The following is a 19,107-nucleotide window of genomic DNA, read 5'->3' as shown; positions in this document are numbered from 1 at the left end:
TTTGCTTTCTATTTTCTCAGAGTATCTTCAAATTGTCTGGCTTGTCAATAACACTATTTCTGTGTTTTTAGTCCTATTTGAAATTTATTATTTTATTTTTTAAATTAACATCTTCTGTCTCGTGGGACTTGGAACAGGAGGGAGGGTAGTCAGATATACATTTAGATCCAGTTCTTCCATCAGCTATTACATTTTGAAATTTGCTTTTCAAGATCTTGAAAGAATTCAGCATTATTTATAATAAAGAAAAATATAGTGTCCAACGTGTGAAGCATCACTTGAGTAGCTCTCTCAGTTACGTAAATGTAGGCTGAGAAATAGTCATTACTCTGGGATTAGGGTGTAGCTTTTATGACTTAATTTAGGTGGCAATTGGATCTCTAAAATATTGACTTGTGCCCTAAAAGGGAGCTGGATAAATTTATGTAAAGAGGCCAGAGTCTTCTGAGCTAGAAGGAACTAATATTCAATCATTGCTCCCTGAGACATGAAGTTAGAGAGACCTATGGATGTTGACTGGCTGGCCCTGGCCGAAGGACAGTGGCAGGGTAGAGCAACAAGGTCTCTGAAATAATTAACTTCAGTAAAGTGGGAGCCCAGGGCCAACCCTGGTGGCCTAGTGGTTAAGTTTGGCACGCTCCACTTCGGTGGCCCAGGTTTGGTTCTGGGCATGGACCGACACCACTCTTCTGTCAGTGGTCATGCTGTGGCAGCAGCTCACATACAAAAAGAGGAAGATTGGCAGCTGATGTTAGCTCAGGGTGAATCTTCCTCAGAAAAAAAAATTGAGAGTCCAGGTTGATGCCCTCAAGGGTTGATTTCAGCCTAATAGGTGGCTGATGCTGAACGCAGCTCTGGTATTAGCTCCACAATATTTCAAAATGAGCAGCATTGCCTGTTGAATGTGCAGAATCAGTTTCCTATTACAAAGAGGCAGCAAAAAGCAAAGGCTGTAACTGACTAATTGGATACCTATGTTCTTGCTAACATGTGAAAGTTGGACAAACTTCTCCTAGAAGATTAAATCCATGGAGATTTGAGGATAAAGTCAGAGAGATAAAGCCCTAAGAGGCAGATGTTGAATATCTTATTAATCTATTTTGTGCAGTCTCTAGACAATTTTCATTTTATGTGGAAAAAAAATTTTTAGGGGATGTATATATCATTGTACTACAATTTTGGGAGCAGGTCAACCTATGTCCACTCAGCGAGAAATTAGTTTTAAAAAATTGTGGCACATCCATACAAGGAATACTATGTACCCATCACAAAGGATGATATAGAACTATATTAATTGAAGTAGGAGAATCTCTAAGACTTATATTTGACATACCAATTATAGATATGTGATACTATTTGTATAAAAGTTATTTAGTTATATGTTCCTATGACTATATAGAGGTCTAGAAGTAAGGTTACCAAAATTTGATGGTGATTGGCTCCAGGTGGTGAGATTTTAGATAATTTTTGCTTTCTTTTTCATACTTTCCTGTATTACTTAAATTTTTTACAAATTCCCTATAATGAACATGTTTTATCTTGATGAAATAATTTTTTTAAAAAATGGAAACTGACCAGAGAAGCTATAAGGAATAAAAATCGTAATAATAATAATAGCTTACTATGTGCCAGAAACTATGCTAAGTTTTTTATATACATTATCTGATTTAATTCTCACAATAACCCTACGGCATTACTATCCTGTTTTGCAATATTGAGCAAACTGAGACTTGAATAGTTTAAATAAATTGCCCATAATCATAGGATTAGTAAGCGGTGGGGGCAGGATTAAAGCCCAAATTCCCTGGCTGCAGAGCTAGGGTATCTCTGGTTCGACCCACAGGAGAGTTGGATGTCTGTTTGGAGCTAACAGAGAAATTCACCAGCATCTTAAATACAATCCAGCTTCAACTCTACCATTCATACCTCCAAGGCCATTTTCTCTTTTTCATTTCAAGAAGCAAGCACTAAATACTATAAAAACAACCAGTGCCAAAGTCACTACGAACTAAAGACAGAAAACTCTCAGTGGTATTCTGTTGCATTGGCGGGGCCAGTGAACCAGGCCTTCCGGTATTGGAGGGTACCCTGGAATAGTACCCACTCTTGAATGTGGGCTGGCCCTTTGACTTATGTTAACCAATAGAATATGATGAAAGCACCAGTTCTGGGCCTGAGCCTGATGAAACCCTAGTAGCTTCCACTTTTGCCCTTTGGGGAGCCCTGAGCCAACATATAAGAAGTCTGCCCCAGAGATGGGTGGAAAGGTCACACTGACAGGAAGAGAATTCGAGATACAGGGAGAGAGAGGCCCAGTCACTCCGGCTGAACCAGCCCCCAGCTGATGCTATGACCAACACTAAGGCCAGCAGAAGAATGGCGGGGCTAATCCCAGCCCAGACTGTAGAACAGTGAGCAAACAAAATGGTGGTTGTTTTAAGCTATACATTTTGGGGTGGTTTGTTACACAATAAATAATGAAAACACCTCCTCACCTTTCCTTGCGCAACTAACTACAGGTACACTCAGTTCTGCACAAAGCCGCAGTCTCTGTTCCTTACTCCCTCTCAATTTTGTGGTAATAGTTTGCCAGAAGCTTTCGCTTTTATTACTAGAACTGAGGCAAACTTTAACGGAAAGAGGTACTAGGTGGGGGTCCAGAGGCTCACTTTAGCCCTAGTTTTGTTACTAGTTGTGTGCCTTTTGAAAATCATTTATCTTTTTGTCAATTTTAAAATGGGGAGACTAATGCTCACTCTACTTACCAGAGGGGAAAAATTAGTATAACCGAGTTGAAAAGAAAAATGAAATGCATTCAAAAGAGCTTCAGCTCAAGAGGCAGGTGAAGAAATACAAGCAACGTGGACTAATGTCAACTGGGTTTAAGATCTTGAACATATGACTCAATATTCCTGACCCACAGTTCTTCCCCTGTAAATGAGACTACTCTTTCTCACCTCACAGGTTTATCTGTGATGATTAAATGAGACACCGCATGAGAGAGACTTGTTGCACAAAAAATGCTAATTGCCATCATCAAATCCAAACGTCTCCTCCAGCCCCGCCATCTTCATGTTCCCGAACCAACTCCACAGTGTGATTTAGTAAGTCTGGAGTGACGCCCAGAAAGCTACAGTTCTCTTGGTAATCTACGTTTTTGAAAAACAAGTTCCCCGGCACAGTCTACTGCAGGCGGCCTCACGCACACGCCTCCGCTTGCTCCCTCCGCGCGCCCTAGCTCTGTCACAAGGAGCCCGCAAACTCCAGGTATCGCGACAGTTTTTTCTATCTTCAGAATCTGCTACAGGTCGCGCGAGAGTGGTTTGTCCAATTACGAGGCTGGATGGCCGCCCAAGATGGCGGCGCGCTGGGAGCGTAACATCTGCGTTTCTAGGAGCTTCGCGCTGCGTGTGGCTTAAGATTCTGGGGTTGCAGAGGCCCATTCCAGACTGGTCGTCTGGCAGAAACTTTGACCTCACAGGTGAGTCACTTACTATCTCTCACGCGGGCTGCGAGTTCACTTAACCTATGTATCACCCACGTTCCTCATTCTCGGGTTCTGGGCCCGTGAGGGACTGACTTCGGGGTTTAGGGAAGAGAGACCTTTTGGGTGGGTGGGGGGTTTGTGTGTGTGTGTGTGTGCGCGCGCGGGAGTGGTGGTGCAACAGGTGGGAGGAGTTGGCGAATAGAATGGAGAGTAGCCTTGAAGTAGGAAAGACCCTCCTCCCGGGCTGAGGAGGTTTAGAGACTTCCGAAACTCAGGCGGGAAGACAAACTGAGTCGGTAAGATGAGGGTGTGGAAGAAACTGGCAGTGGCGGGACTAGAGGAAAAAGTAGAATTTATGAGGGAAGGCGACGAGAGAAAACGGAGATTGGAGTTGAAGTGGGAGGGATCTATGCAGAAGGAATTCGAAGTTCTGAAAGTGGAATTTAGGCTGTTTTGTCTTAGGCTAAGTGGTAGTTGAAGAGGATTATTAAGGGTCAGGAGAAACCAAGGAAACAGCATGAAGATGGGAAAGATCAAAGAAAGTCGAAGCGTCAGCTTCGGGGGTCTACTGCTTTGGTTTGCTGGATTGACTCAGGTAACCCGGAAGAAAAAGCTCCAGCCCTAGGGCTAAGTTTTTTTGAGGGTCAAGATGGGGACTGTTTACCAAGAATGAGGGTGCTGTGTTTCAGTAGCCTGGAGAGTGAAAAGAGTTCCATCGTGTTTTCAATCAACAGATACTTATTGAGTGCCCCAGGTCCTGTTTTAGGCACTGGGATATTGCAGTGGACAAGGCAGACAAAATACTTTCCCTCATGGAGCTTTACTGGCAGGGCAGATTAAAAGTAATAAGTAAAACATATGGAATCTCAGATGGATATGCTCATCTTAGTAGTAGAACCTAGGAAAGGGGCAAGGAGTGTGTTCACTCACTGCACTTTTAAGTGGAGGTACTCAGGAAAGGCATCAATGAGAAGGTGATGTTTGATCAAAGACTTAAACAAAGCGAGCGGACTTTGTACGTATTTCTAGGGGAAGAGCAGTCCACGTAGAGCAAACAGCAAGTACAGAAGCCCTGAGACGGGAGTGTGTCCGACTTGATAGAGAAACAAGGTGGCCAATGTGGCTAGAGGAGAATGAACCAGGAAGAGAAAAGTAGATTAAGTTAGAGAGAAGTGGCGAGTAGCAATGCTGATGCCAGGCCAGAGTTGACACTCAGTTATATTTTGTAGAATGGGGTAGATTTAGCTAAAGTCATTGCTTGTATTAAGAGTTTGGTTATCAAAGAAGTGGTTTTATTGACTCATTCTGTGTCTATTTTGACCAGAAAGGGTGAGTAATGTAGGAAATCAATTGAATCTACCATATCTGTAATTTAATTTGTTCTGCATATGTTCAGAGTGTTATGTGTGTACATTGGTGTCAGCTATGTAGTCTTTAGAATCTTAATGTGTTGCAGAGCCCTAACATACCATGTCTTTCCTTTTTTTTTTTAAAGCTTGGCACCTGAGCTAACAACTGTTGCCAATCTTTTTTTCTTTTTCCTGTTTTTTTCTTCACAAATCCCCCCAGTACATAGTTGTATACTTTAATTGTGGGTCCTTCTAGTTGTGGCATCTGGGACACTGCCTCACCGTGGCCTGAGGATCAGTGCCGTGTCCGAGAACCAGCGAAACCCCGGGCCACCGAAGTGGAGCGTGCGAACTTAGCCACTCAGCGGTGGGGTCGGCCCCCTATTGTCTCTTGAAACTACTGATAGAGTAGCTTTCTTTTTTGATTCTTGCCACATCACAGGAAAGAAAAGCATTTTCCTTTTTCACCTTTTTCTTGAGGACTGACACCTATCCTAGTTTTATTCTGCCTTTCCAGATGGTCTATAAAGGGTATGTTAATGTTAGGGAATTAAAACTTGTGTATACTTAGTTTTTGTGATAATGTGAGGGGCAAAAGGTGGTAATTTAGTGTGCTGAAAAACTTCCAAGTGACTGTTAATTCCCCCAAATTCTGAATTCTTTGTTTACTCAACCAATATGTATTTTATGCCAGTTACTAGGGGGTACGATGAAGAATAAGGTGGACGTGGTTGCAGCTTGGTGTGTGTGTGTGACAAATGTAAAGATCTCTGAAGGAAAAGCACAAAGTGCTTGGAAAGCATATAGAGTGGGCGTCTGATTGGATGTGTGGTGTCAGAGAAAGCCTACCTGAGAAAATGATGCTTAAGGTGTGATTTGAAGGACTAGTGGGCCTTCACAAGTTGAAGGGATGGTGGGAGGGTGTAAGAATAGCAGATGGTGGGACAACCATGATGCAGCAGAGAAAATGAAAGAAGACCAGTATATTTGGACCAGTATGGAACATAGTTCAGGAAGGGGAAAAGTGGCAACCAATGAGGTTGGAGGGATAAGCAAGGCCTAGAATTACGTATGCCTTGTTAATGGTTTTGGACTTGATCAGCCTAATAGCTTTAGGAAGCCACTGAAGGGATTTAGCAAGGAATGTTCAGATTTGCATGGCAGAGGGGTAAGGAGACTTGTTTGCTGGTTGGAAGGTGGATTGCAAGGGCAAGAGTGGTTATAGAGAGATCAGTTAGACGCTGTTATAGTAATCCAAGAAAGAGATGGTAATGATCTGGGTTAGAGAGGTGCAGTTGTGAAGGGTGAAAAATGGATAGGTAATTAATAATAGTAATAGTAATAATATAATAATAATTAGGAGATAGAGGCTATTGAGGACATGTATGTTTGGAATGGAGGAGGCGAGGTGGAGCAGGTTTTAAAGCTTTCTGGATTGCGTGCCACAAGAAAGGTAGTGGTATCTTTCAGGGAAATAGGGAAGATTAGAAGAGGACCAGTTTGGGGTGGGTTGAAATGATTTAATTTTGGACATGTGCATAAAGTACTTTTGAACCATTCAGGTGAGAAGTCTGGTGGGCAGTAGCATATTGTGATTTGGAAAGGTCTGGGGTGAAGACAACAATTCTTTTTGAAAATGGTTGTTAAATTTCTCATGTAGAAAGCTGTCAGAACAAACCTTCTGAAATAGAGTGTTGACAAATTTGTTACTATGTAAAGCTACATCTCTAACAAAGCCCGCAAAGGAAAGGTGCTTGTTGCTAAGAGACTTTATAATAGGGGCTATGGCTTCACGGGGGAGATGAGGGAAGGAAAGACCTGCCTGAAGAAGAGATGCTTGAACTGTGATCCTCAGGATGAATAGGAATTCATCAGGTGAAGAGGGGGAGGAAAGAACATTGCAGACAAAAGGAGTAACCGGGGTAAAGAGCCTGTTGCCAGAGTGGAGGGGACAAGAAGAAGAGCAAGGGAGATGCCTTAAGCTGATGGTGAAAAAATAAATAAGGCCACACCATGCTGGGCCTTATATGTATGGTTTTTAAAAAAAATGTGTTTTATTTTATTTTATTTTAATTTTTTTTGCAGGAGAAGATTCTCCCTAAGCTAAGATCTGTTGCCAATCTTCCTTTTGCTCCCCCACCCCAAGCCCCAGTATGTAATTGTGTATAGTTGTAAGCTCTTCTGGTTCTCCTATGTGAGCTGCCACCACAGCATGGCTACTGACAGACGAGTGGTGTGGTTCCATGCCTGGGAACTGAACCTGGGCCACTGAAGCAGAGCATGCTGAACTTTAACCAGTAGGTCATCAGGGCTGGCTCGGATAGTTTTTGTTTTTATCCCAAGAGTAAGGTTTTGATCAAGTGGGCGTAGGAAGAGGACATAATGAGATTTGCGTTTAGAAATGAACACTGCAAGGTGGAACAAGGAATGGAGAGAATAAAAGTGAATTCAGGGAGACCAATTTAGAGGCTGTTGTAGCAGTCTAGGTAACTTGTGCTGGCTGATATTGGCAGAGATAGGGAAAAATAGATGGATTTGAGAAGTAATTATTAAGAAAAATCCACACGACTATTGATTTCTTGGGATATAAGAGGGATAGAGAACTATCAGGTGACTCCTAGGTTTCTGGTTTACATAATCATGTTTAGATGAATGCTCATGAGTAAAAAATAAAGTGGAAAATACAAAATGATACAAAGAAGAAAGTAAAAATCACCTACTACCCAGAGATATACACTAAAATATTTTTAAAATTACCAACAACTCAGAGTTTACTAAACCACTGCAATGGGGTTTCTTTCGCTTTTTATTTCTTGCTATATCTGTGTTAACTTTTTCCCTCTCTGTAATCTGGAAGAAGACAAAATTATGTTTGTTTTCATTTGGTTTTGGTTACCTAGGAATGACAAGACTGAAATTTATGTAAGAATTTGGAATAGAAGATATTTTTTGAAACTTTAATGATTTTATGGTGCACTACTGAATATTTAATCCATGCAAGCCCACTGTAAAAATTTAACCTCTGACTGTTATATTCTTTGCCCCAGATTATACTCCCTTCTGTCATTTTGATATTTTTTAAATTCTTTAGTTTTTTTAAAGATTGGCACCTGAGCTAACATCTGTTGCCAATCTTTTAAAAAAAATTTTTTTTCTTCTTCTCCCCAAAGGCACCCACCCCCCCGCCATGCCATACATAGTTGTATATTCTAGTTGCAGGTCCTTCTAGTTGTGCTTTGTGGGACGTAGCCTGAGCATGGCCTGATAAGCAGTGCCATGTCTGTGCCCAGGATCCGAACCAGTGAAACCCTAAGCTGCCAAAGCAGAGCACACGAACTTAACTACTTGGCCACAGGGCCAGCCCCCAGTTTAATTTTTTAAAGGAATAGTTTCTAATTTTCTTCCCTTGGTTTAAAAAAAAATTCGTCATATGTTGTGTACCTTTTTTTTAAATTGTAGTAAGATAATCCATAACATAAAAGTTACCATTTTAACCATTTTTAAGTTGTTAAATACCATTCAGTGGCATTAAGTATATTCACAATGTTATGCAATCATCACCATTATCCATTTCTGGAAGTTTTTCTTCATTCTAAGCAGAAACCGTGTACCCATTAAATAATAACTCATCATTCCTCCTTTTCCTCAAGCCCTGGCAACTTCTGTTCCACTCTCTGTCTGCATGAATTTGCCTATTTTTGGTACCTCACGTAAGTGAGAGAATACAATATTTGTCCTTTTGCATGTGGCTTATTTTCCTTAGCATAATGCTTTTTTTTTTTTAAAGATTTTATTTTTTTTCCTTTTTCTCCCCAAAGACCCCCGGTACATAGTTGTATATTCTTCGTTGTGGGTCCTTCTAGTTGTGGCATGTGGGACGCTGCCTCAGCGTGGTCTGATGAGCAGTGCCATGTCCGCGCCCAGGATTCGAACCAACGAAACACTGGGCTGCCTGCAGCAGAGCGCGTGAACTTAACCACTCGGCCACGGGGCCAGCCCCAGCATAATGCTTTTAAGGTTCATCCATGTTGTAACATACATCAGAGTTTCATTCTTTTTATGGCTAATATTCCATTGTATGTATATACCATGTTCTATTTACCTATTCATCTGTTAATGGACCTCAGGTTGCTTCGACCTTTTGGCTCTTGTGAATAATGCTGCTGTGAACATTGGTGTGCAAGTATCTGTTTAAATCCCTGCTTTCACTTCTTTTGGGTATATACCTAGGAGTGGACTTGCTGGATCGTTTGGTAATTCTGTGTTTAACTTTTTAAAGAACTGCCAAACTCTTCTCCACTATAGTTGTACCATTTCACATTCTCACCTGTAGTGCATGAGGACTCCAGTTTCTTCACATCCTCTCCAATGCTTGTTTTCTTTTTTTAATTTTTTAATAGTAGCCATCCTAATGGGTATGAAAGTAATCTTGTGGTTTTGAATTTGCATTTCCGTAATGACTAATAATGTTGAGCATCTTTTCACATGCTTATTTGTTGTGTACATTTTAAAAATATAACTTCTACTTTCTCACTTGATTGGTAATGGTGTGTTCGCTGTAACTGTTGAGTTATCAACCACAGCTTTTCCCCGTTAGTATTTTTTAAACTAAATATGCTGACTTTTCCCATTTTTTTTCTTTTTAAGGATGGCTCTGAGTAAATCAATGCATGTAAGAAATAGATACAAGGACAAACCTCCTGACTTTGCATATCTGGCATCTAAATATCCAGATTTTAAGCAGCATGTTCAGATAAATCTGAGTGGAAGAGTAAGGTAAGTAACAGATGAAGAATTCTTGATACTGTGTTATTCTGGTGTAATCTGAATGGACACGGTGTAGTGGAAAGTCTGTTGGGCTGATAGTAGACCTGCATACTAATCCTAGACATTTTCTTAAACTTCTCGTCTGACCTTGGACAAGGTCAATCACTTAACTTCTCTGGGTTTTAGCTTTTTAACCTATAAAATGAGAGGATTGGACCAAATGCTTCTGTCTCCTTCTGTCTTAAAAAAAACCCTCTTGATGTCCAAATTATTGCTTACCCAACAGAGATCCCAGAGTATCTGCGGGAACCTTCGGATTGTGCTCTTATTTTAAGTGTGTGTTTATTTTGATGTAAGGTAGCAAAATAATAATCAGGGCATCAAAACTGATTTCACAGATATTGTTACTTAGGATGTCACTAAATTTAAGTTAAAAAGTTAGTCACTAAAAATTAGGGGCCAACCTAGTGGCATAGTGGTTGGGTTTGTGCACTCTGCTCGGTGGCCTGGGGTTTGCAGGTTCCAGTCTTGGGCATAGACCTAGCACTGCTCGTCAAGCCATGCTGTGGTGGCATCCCACATAAAATAGAGGAAGATTGGCATCAGATGGTAGCTCAGGGCCAGTATTCCTCTCATATACATACACACAAAAAAGTTAATTACTAAAAATAAAGAAAATAATAGTATAAGTGCTTCAGGAAATGGCAAATGTTGTGATAATGGTATGGTAATATCTGATGTGTGTGTTGTACCCTTGAGAAGGAAATCTTTGACTGCATTCCTAAACTCTTGGGAGTTACAGAGGAGATTAGAAATTCCAAGCCTTCCTGGGGAAAGGTGTGGTAATTTAACTATGGGAGGAGGAGAAGCAGGATTTGTGGAGAAAAGGGAAGGTAAGGAATAATAAGATCATAGGGTTTGAGGTATTTTGCTGACCTCTTCCTTCCTCCAGCAGTCTCCTTATGGCTTTAGAAATGGAGGCTTTAGGGCAGTGCTTAACCTGGAGGCCAAGATACCCTAGAAATCATATAAATTTTTTTTTTTGAGGAAGATTAGCCCTGAACTAACATCTGCTGCCAATCCTCCTCTTTTTGCTGAGGAAGACTGGCCCTCAGCTAACATCTGTGCCCATCTTCCTCCACTCTATATGTGGAATGCCTACCACAGCATAGCTTGCCAAACAGTGCCATGTCCGTACCTGGGATCCGAACCGGCCGAACTGCTGCACCACTGGGTCGGCCCCAAGGTTTTTAAAAAATACATTTCCGTTCATTTTTCTGGGAGATAATCTTTAGTTTTCATCAGATTCTCAAAGGGATCTGTGACACACATGCACACACACACTGTGCCCCCACTGTACAAAGGTTAAGATCAAATGCCCTAGAACTGTGGTTTCCAAGCTTTTTTGTCTACTCCACTTAGTGAAAAGTTGAGCATGGCCCCAAACACGAATGCGTGTACTACTTACTGTGTTACTATGTTGAGCACATTAGAAAACATACTTCAAAATAGAAATTAAAAATATATTTAAATAAGAGTTCTAATATTTTCTTTGCATACTCTAAAGAATCATCTTTGGCACTTTATTTTAGAGATCACACCAAAGAAATTGAATTGGTATTCCTCTTTGTTTAGATCATCCCTACATTGTTCTTAAATCTTTATTTCATAGTTATGTATGTGGATGTGTTTCTTTATCCTAGTAGCTTTAGAGCAGATACAGCTTTGTTATTCTTTTTTTCCTCTCTATACCTACTATTGTACTTAATTGTTTAACAAATACCTGTTGATTAACTGTTTTGTGCTAAGTTCTAGGAAAGCCATAATAAACAAGAAAGGCATGTCACTCCCATATTTGGAATTTACACTCTAGTGGGGGAAGTGGACAGATAAACAAGCAGTTAACCTTTCAGAGTGGCAGAATCTGTGGGGTGTACAGTGGAATCACATAGAAGGGAGCCTTGAATCCCAACTTTGAGATTTAGGGAATCTTTTGAAACAGAAGTGGTGTCTTGTTTGTGTTCTGAAGAATGAGTAGGAGTTAGCCAGGTAGGAAGAAAAATGTTGTAGGAAGAGGGAGCAGCATGTGCAAAGAGCACTGAGTAGTAGAGGAACTGGAAAAGTTGAGGATGCCTAGGATGTGGTGTGGTGGGCAAAAGACAGGAGATGAGGGTGAGGATGATTATGCTCGAAGTACTCTATACTACCTAGTAAGGAGTTGGGAATTTATCTTAAGGACATTGTGCAGAGAGTTCCTGTATCTTCAAAGTTACCCATCCCCATTCTTATCCACTAAAGTTTTAAAGCAGAGGAATAACATGTTCAGCATTGCATTCAGACTGATGTATTCTAGGAGCATTGTGGAGGATGGATTGCAGGGGGAATTAAGACTAGATATGTAGAGAAGTAAGTGGGAAGTGGTTTCAGTAATCCAAATTAGACAAATTGATGGCCTAACTAGGTGGAGGCAAGAGAGATAGAGATAACTGGATGTATTTGAGAGAAATTCATGAATAGAATTAGCAGGACATGGTAGAAGTTAGGTACGAGCCAAATATGGTACTTGGGATTCCAACTTAGCAGGAGGATAGGTGGTAGTGCCATTTACTACAGTAGGGAACAAGGGAGAATGAGCTGGTTTGGGGGAGATGATAGTTTCAGTTTTGGGCATATTGAATCTGAGAAGTCTGTGGAATATTCAAGTTTGGTATTTTGTAGGTAATTGAAAATGGAAGTCTGAAGAGAGGGACGCAGTGGTGATGTAGGGATGGGGTTAGTGAAGGCCTCGGGTCTTTGAACTGAATACTGAAGCATGTATAGAAGGGGAGAAAGAACTCCAAGTATATAGAAGAGAATTTTGTGAAGGTATGGTAAGTTTGCAGAACAGCATGTAGACAGGACTGAAGTGGGTTCAGGATAACACTTTAGGGGATAACCAAAGATGAGACTGAAAGGAAAACAAAGAACAGGTTAGAAAGAGCCTTTCACAGCATGCAAATTAGAATGGACTTGATTGCTCAGACACTGAGGAACCAGAGGAGGATTTTCAAGATGGTTAGGAATTTTAAGATGGCTTAAGATTTATACTTTTAAAAAAAATCACTCAGCAGACCAGACAGATCTATTATCACAACATATCAGAATGGATTAAAGGTGTCTGGCAATTTAAGAGACATTCAGTAAATATTTGTTGAATGCATGAGAATAATTCCTCTATAAAATCTAACGGTACGCCACTTACAAATGGCATACCTAAAACAAAATTACAGATAAATGAAAAAGGAGGGGGCAAAAATATACTAGGCAAATGAGAGTTCCCTCAAAATAAAAAAAAAAATAAAAGGAAGGCAAAAAAGCATCAGATTGGAAAAAGAGCACTAGTTTATATTGATGAAGGAAGTAATTTTCAATGAATATTAAAAAAGATGACTTTTAGCATCTAATAGTTCTAAAATATAACAGAAATATCTTTTAAAAAGCATTTGACATAATTCGGAGACATTTTCTTTGTATTTCTAATCGAGTAGACAAAAATAAATAGCAGTTGTTACCCAGCCCTGAGGGACTGGTGACTCTCAAGTGGGTCCTTTTGCCTGGAGCCACTGGCGGCAATAGAATTAGACTGGATTAGGACAGCAGAGCAGAAATTTTACTCATTGACCAATGAATGGGGGAGCAGAGTTCGTCTTCTAAAACACCTCCCTGAAGGGAGGGTAAGCAAGGTTCTTATGGATGTGAAGGAGCAAAGGTCTCTGTTATCGCTTGGGGTGGGGGCATTTGGGGCATGCGCAGATCTTCCCTTCTTGCACATGGCACCTTCTGCGCATGGCAGCCCATCACCATCTTAGACTTTTCTGCTTTGGACTCTTCTGCCATTTGGCCATTTGCCATTGTTCTGCCTCGGTTCCTGTAAGCAATCACAACTTAAAGACAAAGCATTAAACGTGGAAAATGTTTTAGGGACTTCCCTGGGTGACACAGTGGCCTTGGGGACTTTCAGAGGATCCATGAATACTTCAAAGACAATTACATAAAAATACCTTTTGCGTGTGTTCTTTTTCTTGAGGAAATAGGGTTCAAAGCTTTAACCTATAATTTAGAACTTCACTTTTAAAAGGGTCATTATCCCAAAAAAAGGTAAGTACTACTGATAGTCTAAATAATCAATGAGTTTGATTTAATGATATATTTTGAACTTTTTAACCTATAAATATGAATGCACATTCTTTTTAAATAACTTGCATAGACTTATAACCCTAAGAAATGACAGCTGGAACTCCCTGGCTCAGGGTCTACTGTTTCTCTTATTTATTAAGAGTTATAAATATTAGAAAGAAAAAGAATGATAATCTTACAAATGGCTTGATTATGGTCTACCTGAAAAAACATTTCAGTCACCTAAAGAATATTCAAATAACAAGATTGCTAAATAAAGTGTACATATAAATATTTTAAGTATGTATAAATACATATAAGAAAATTGATAGGTTTTCAAATACTGATTGGAAAATATAGTTGCAATAAAAGATGCCATCCACAGTAACAAAGGGTAATAGGCAGAAACTTGGCAAAGAAACACGTAAAGATTTATATGGAAAACAACAGAATTACCCTTAGGGACCTAGGGGAAGGCAGTGAATCTAGGATATACTGTGTTTCTGAATGGAGAGACTTGATATGATAATGTCGATTCTTTCCCCAATCAAAATCCCTGTAAGTTTTTTGGAAGAGAAAGTGACATAATATTTCTTTAGTTCAAAGAAAAGATGCTCAAGGCAAATGTTATCACTGGGTGGTGGAAAGGTGTAAGGGTGTAAACTTTCCCAGATAGGCGTCTAAGTGTATTGTGAAGTTAGAGTAGAGTCGTGCACTGCACAGTGACGTTTCAGCCAACAATGGACCGCATACATGAACCGCATATACAGTAGTGCTCCCTATGATTAGTACCAGATAGCCTAGGTGTGTAGTAGGCTCGACTATCTGGGTTTGTGCAAGTACACTCGATGATGTTTGCACAAAGGTGAAATTGCCAGCGATGCATTTCTCAGAACATCTCCCCGTCATTAAGCGTCACATGGCTGTAATTAAAACATTAGTATTACAGTGTTGCGGTACTAGTATTGCCACAAGAAAGGGCCATCATTGTCCCGCACAATTTGAAACACACCTCAGTCTAAACAGCAGAACAAATGCATATACACGTTAAATAGTAGGATGATTCCTGCCTGTCATTCTACTCAGTAATGTACCTCCCAAAGAGAGAGTAAAGTGAGCAGGGTGAATCTTCCTTTCTTACTCAGTCTTGACTTCCGTGTGTTTCTCATAGTGTGAATATCTCACAGTGCTGTGAATGATTAAAGAGATTTTGCAGTGTAATTTTGATCATACTGGATTTTCACTTTACGTGCTTACTTTAGAACCTGATTCCCAAGTAAGATACCACCCCATCATGTAAAGACTATAGTGTAAAATAAGGTTAGCATTTCAGATTTTTAGGGGTGGGGGCAGACAATAAAGGATTTCTTTTTCAACAGTGGATTTTTTTTATTTAAAAAATTTTTTTATTACCTATATAATGTTATAATCCAGTGTTAAATAGTGGGTTTTTAATAGATGCAGTTGGGACAGCCATGGGGAAGGTGCAGTAGATTTCCTTTACTGTATGTTATGCAAAATAAATTCCTGATGGTTTAATGATTTCAATATATATAATTTTTAAGTACTAGAAAAAAATAGGTCAATGTCTGTAACTTTGGGTGTAGAAATGTTCTTTCTGAGCATACTCTAAGGGTAGAATTCATAAAAGATGGGCGGATTCAACTACATAAGAAGTAAAAACTTTCACGTATCAGGAAATGCTAAAAGTAAAAGGTGACAACATGGTATAAATATTCATGGCATATAGCAAAGAATTGCCTTCTTTAATGTAAAGAACTCTTAAAAGACTATAAGAAAAAAGGCAGAAACCTTAACAGATAAGGTTAAGGATTAAAACAGGCAATTCACAAAAGAAGAAAGACAAAAAGGACCAAATTAGCAAAGATAAAATATACAATAATCCATCAATGGCAAAAGTGTAGTCAAGTGCGCACAGTGATTAAATGCGGCCTTGAAACTTCTAAAAAGCGGGGCGGTGGCTGTATGGTTGAGTTCCCGTACTCTGCTTCTGGTGGCCCAGGGTTTCTCGGGTTGGGATCCTGGGTGCAGACATAGCACCCCTCATCAACCCACACTGAGGCAGCGTCCCACATGCCACAACTAGAAGGACCCACAACTAAAATATACAACTATGTACTGGGGGACTTTGGGGAAAAAGAAGGAAAAATAAAATCTTTATTAAAAAATAGAGAAGGTTAGGGGGCTGGCCCGTGGCCAATTGGTTAAGTTCGCGCTCTCTGCTTTGGCCTGCCCAGGGTTTTGCCGTTTCGGATCCTGGGCGTGGACGTGGAACCGTTCATCAAGCCATGCTGAAGCAGCGTCCCACATGCCACAACTGGAAGGACCTACAACTAAAAATACACAACTATGTACCAGGGGGCTTTGGGGAGAAAAAGGAAAAATAAAATCTTTAAAAAAAAAAAAGAAAGAAAGTTCTAAAAAGCATACTTAAGTGAAATAATGTGTGTTTGAGGATGTTTATCCCAAGGCTGTGTATAATGAGGAAAATTGGAAATGATTTAAATATCCAGTATGTAGGTTGTTGGAATGCAGTTCCATACAATGGAATACCATGAAGCCTATGGAATGAGTGTCGCAGATTATAACACACAATTTTGTATCAAACTGAAATCAAGATATCTGTGCTGATATGCTGTGCATGGAATGGGACTAAAAGTCAAGAGCTGTGATGTTCAAAGTGGTTGTTTTTGTAATAGGCAAAAGTAATTTAAAAATTTTCTGCAGGGAAAAACAACTTGTATGAAGAGATGAGAGGAGGGTGAGGCAAGCTTGAGGAGAGCCTCTTATTTCTTTAAAGATGGAAGCAGTGTGAGTCATTTTTAGTTGGCAAGACAGCATATTTAGAAGGGCTCTATGATAGATGTAGGGGAGAGGAGATGTAAATGACCTAGCTGCTGCTAGACATCATCCTCCTTCCTGCTTACTCAGGTAGGACTTGTTGATTGTCTGCATTGATAGAACGTTCTTTATTTTTATAATGGCTTTTTATTTAATTCCATGAGATTTATGAAAAAGAATGGCCAAAATATAAACTTAGCTAATGATGGAAAAGGAATATCAGACAAAACCTTAGACCTGAGATGGATTAAAGTGTTGTTTATTTGCTCAACTCTTAAATGTTCTCTTAAGGGAAGCAGGGTATGGTATGGAAAGAGGAGGGCATTTCTGTGTCAGTCATCCTAAGGACCAGTGTTGAGGGTTCCTCTTACCAGCTGTCAGGTTTTAGATAATTTTCTTAGCTTTACTGAGACTGAATTTCCTCTTCTAAAAAAGAGGGATAAAAGGACATACTTTGGATGGTTGTCATAAAAGTTAGCAATAATGCATGTAAAGTGACTGGTACACTGTAGACACTTTGTAAATGATAGGTAACTTATTGTTATTAAACCTGGTATTATTAATAAGGTGGCAAGGATTGCCAGTGTGATCTGTTTTTCTTCCCTGCACCCGTCACTGCTTTGTTATAGTCATATCTGACCATTGCAATTAGCTTTTAGTTTGTGGTTTTTCACAGTAACCAGCCCCATAGCAACATCCCACAATTTACTTGAGCCCTGTCAGTTGAGTTTGAATAGAGTGTGACACTTAACTGATTTGTTTTTTTGAACCAAAAACTCGGCACTGAAGGATTGTGTCTTACTTTGTGACTACCATTTGTAGCACCTCAGTGAAGATTTAACGAATAGAAACCAGTGTTGGAGTATGAGCTTTATCCTTTGTTGTTACATGAGGTTTGGCCTCCACGATGTCAGAATGGTTATTTTAACCGTGGGTTACAGAATGTATCTTTCCAAACTCTGTCAATAATGGTAATACTGTATTCATCAGTAGCAGAGGAGTCATTCTGGGGAAATTGGACATGAGCTTGTTGACAATAGGCTATTTTGTGAAGCTGGATGTGTTAAACAAAAAACAAAGACTGATGGAATAAATTGCTGATTTCCACGTGAGCGCTAATTTTAGTTCCTGTGCCTCTCTGTGATCTCAGAAATGAGAATGAAAAAGATCTTGCCAGTGTTCAGGATTTCTGAATGTCCCAGGGTGCTAAAGTGACCTAGATATTTAACTAGTGAAGTCGGATTACTAGACTTTGCCCTACAAAAGGATTTCCAACCTTCAGATGAGTGTCTGTATTTTCTTAGAAGTAAGAAAACAAACGCTCATTTTGTTAACAAAGTTTAAAAATCAGCTCTTCACTGATTTTTCAGGTTATATCTTCAATTAGACTAGCCTCTGCTTGATGTCTTGTACTTTTTGGTGATTAGGATGTGGTTCCTTATTAATAAATTGTATGTTCTAGTCCATCAAAGTGAATACGTACATATATTTTTTTTGGATAATAAGAATTGTTTATATAAACAACAACTCTGTTTGAAGGCACTAAGAAAACATTAATTATATTGTTGTTTCTCTTGCTCCAAATGTTTCATGAAGCTATGTAATTAGTGCTTAAGCTGCAGTACTATCTTTTGGTGATTGCTGTGACCGTGGGAAATATCCTGGTTTAGTCTTCAGCAGAATTGGCCCCCTTTCATGGGAAACAAGCACTCTGGAAGACCTGTTTTCCTTTTTTGAAAAAGGAATTTTTTTTTTCGAAGATTTTTTTTTTCTTTTTTCTCCACAAAGCCCCCCGGTGCATAGTTGTATATTTTTAGTTGTGGGTCCTTCTAGTTGTGGCATGTGGGACGCCGCCTCAGCATGGCTTGATGAACGGTGCCATGTCCACACCCAGGATCCAAACTGGAGAATCCCTGGGCCACCGAAGCGGAGTGTGTAAACTTAACCACTTGGCCATGGGGCTGGTCCCAGGAATTGTTTTTTATTATTCAATGAGATATTAGTAAAAATTACATAACTTTGTCAAAGTTAAATTATAGGTTAAATTCCTGTAATAGACTAATTAACAACTGTTTAATCTCCCTTCAACGATGACTGATCCAAATCACATCAAAACAAACAATGTTTTATTATTTTAGAGCACATTATGGAGACCTTAATGAGAAAATTACAGAAACATAGCCTTCGTAACTGCATTTATAGTAGTGATGTTGCATACATAAAAGAAAAAAAGTCACTGTTCTTCTACCCCAAAGATCAAATTACTTTGTATTCCTTTCTAAGCCCTTGTCCTTATGCTTATATAGCAATTTTTTTTTTACTATATAGGCATACTTTTTTTCTTACCCCCACCTGACATTATATTATAAGCATTTCCATAGAGTTGTAAAACACTTAGTTATGTAGGTGATATTATGTAAAATATATTCAAATAATACAAAAATATGAGAATGGAAGTTCCACCCCTACTCATCTACCCACCATTTC

General features: G+C 39.5%; 1 protein-coding gene across 5 annotated transcripts in view; it reads left to right on the top strand.

Annotated features, from left to right (window-relative positions):
- Positions 1 to 3,098: 3,098 nt before the first annotated feature.
- The window catches only part of METTL16 (methyltransferase 16, RNA N6-adenosine), an 82,260-nt gene continuing 66,251 nt past the window's right edge, over positions 3,099 to 19,107 (top strand). Inside the window, exons 1-3 of one of the 5 annotated variants that reach the window (XM_008526309.2) lie at positions 3,227 to 3,481; positions 8,487 to 8,546; positions 9,484 to 9,612. In XM_008526309.2, the coding sequence (XP_008524531.1) occupies positions 9,485 to 9,612 (128 nt within the window). In that variant the 5' untranslated portion in view covers positions 3,227 to 3,481; positions 8,487 to 8,546; position 9,484. Of the gene's footprint in view, positions 3,482 to 3,629; positions 3,784 to 3,919; positions 4,083 to 6,921; positions 7,134 to 8,486; positions 8,547 to 9,483; positions 9,613 to 19,107 lie in introns of those variants that run through there. The other 4 variants (XM_070562939.1, XM_008526308.2, XM_008526310.2 and 1 more) reach the window with 4 other exon arrangements.

Source organism: Equus przewalskii, chromosome 10 (genome assembly GCF_037783145.1).
Source record: "Equus przewalskii isolate Varuska chromosome 10, EquPr2, whole genome shotgun sequence".
NCBI classification, from domain to species: domain Eukaryota; kingdom Metazoa; phylum Chordata; class Mammalia; order Perissodactyla; family Equidae; genus Equus; species Equus przewalskii.
The sequence above is the reverse complement of the archived record's forward strand: the minus strand, read 5'-3'. Positions and strand labels throughout refer to the sequence as shown.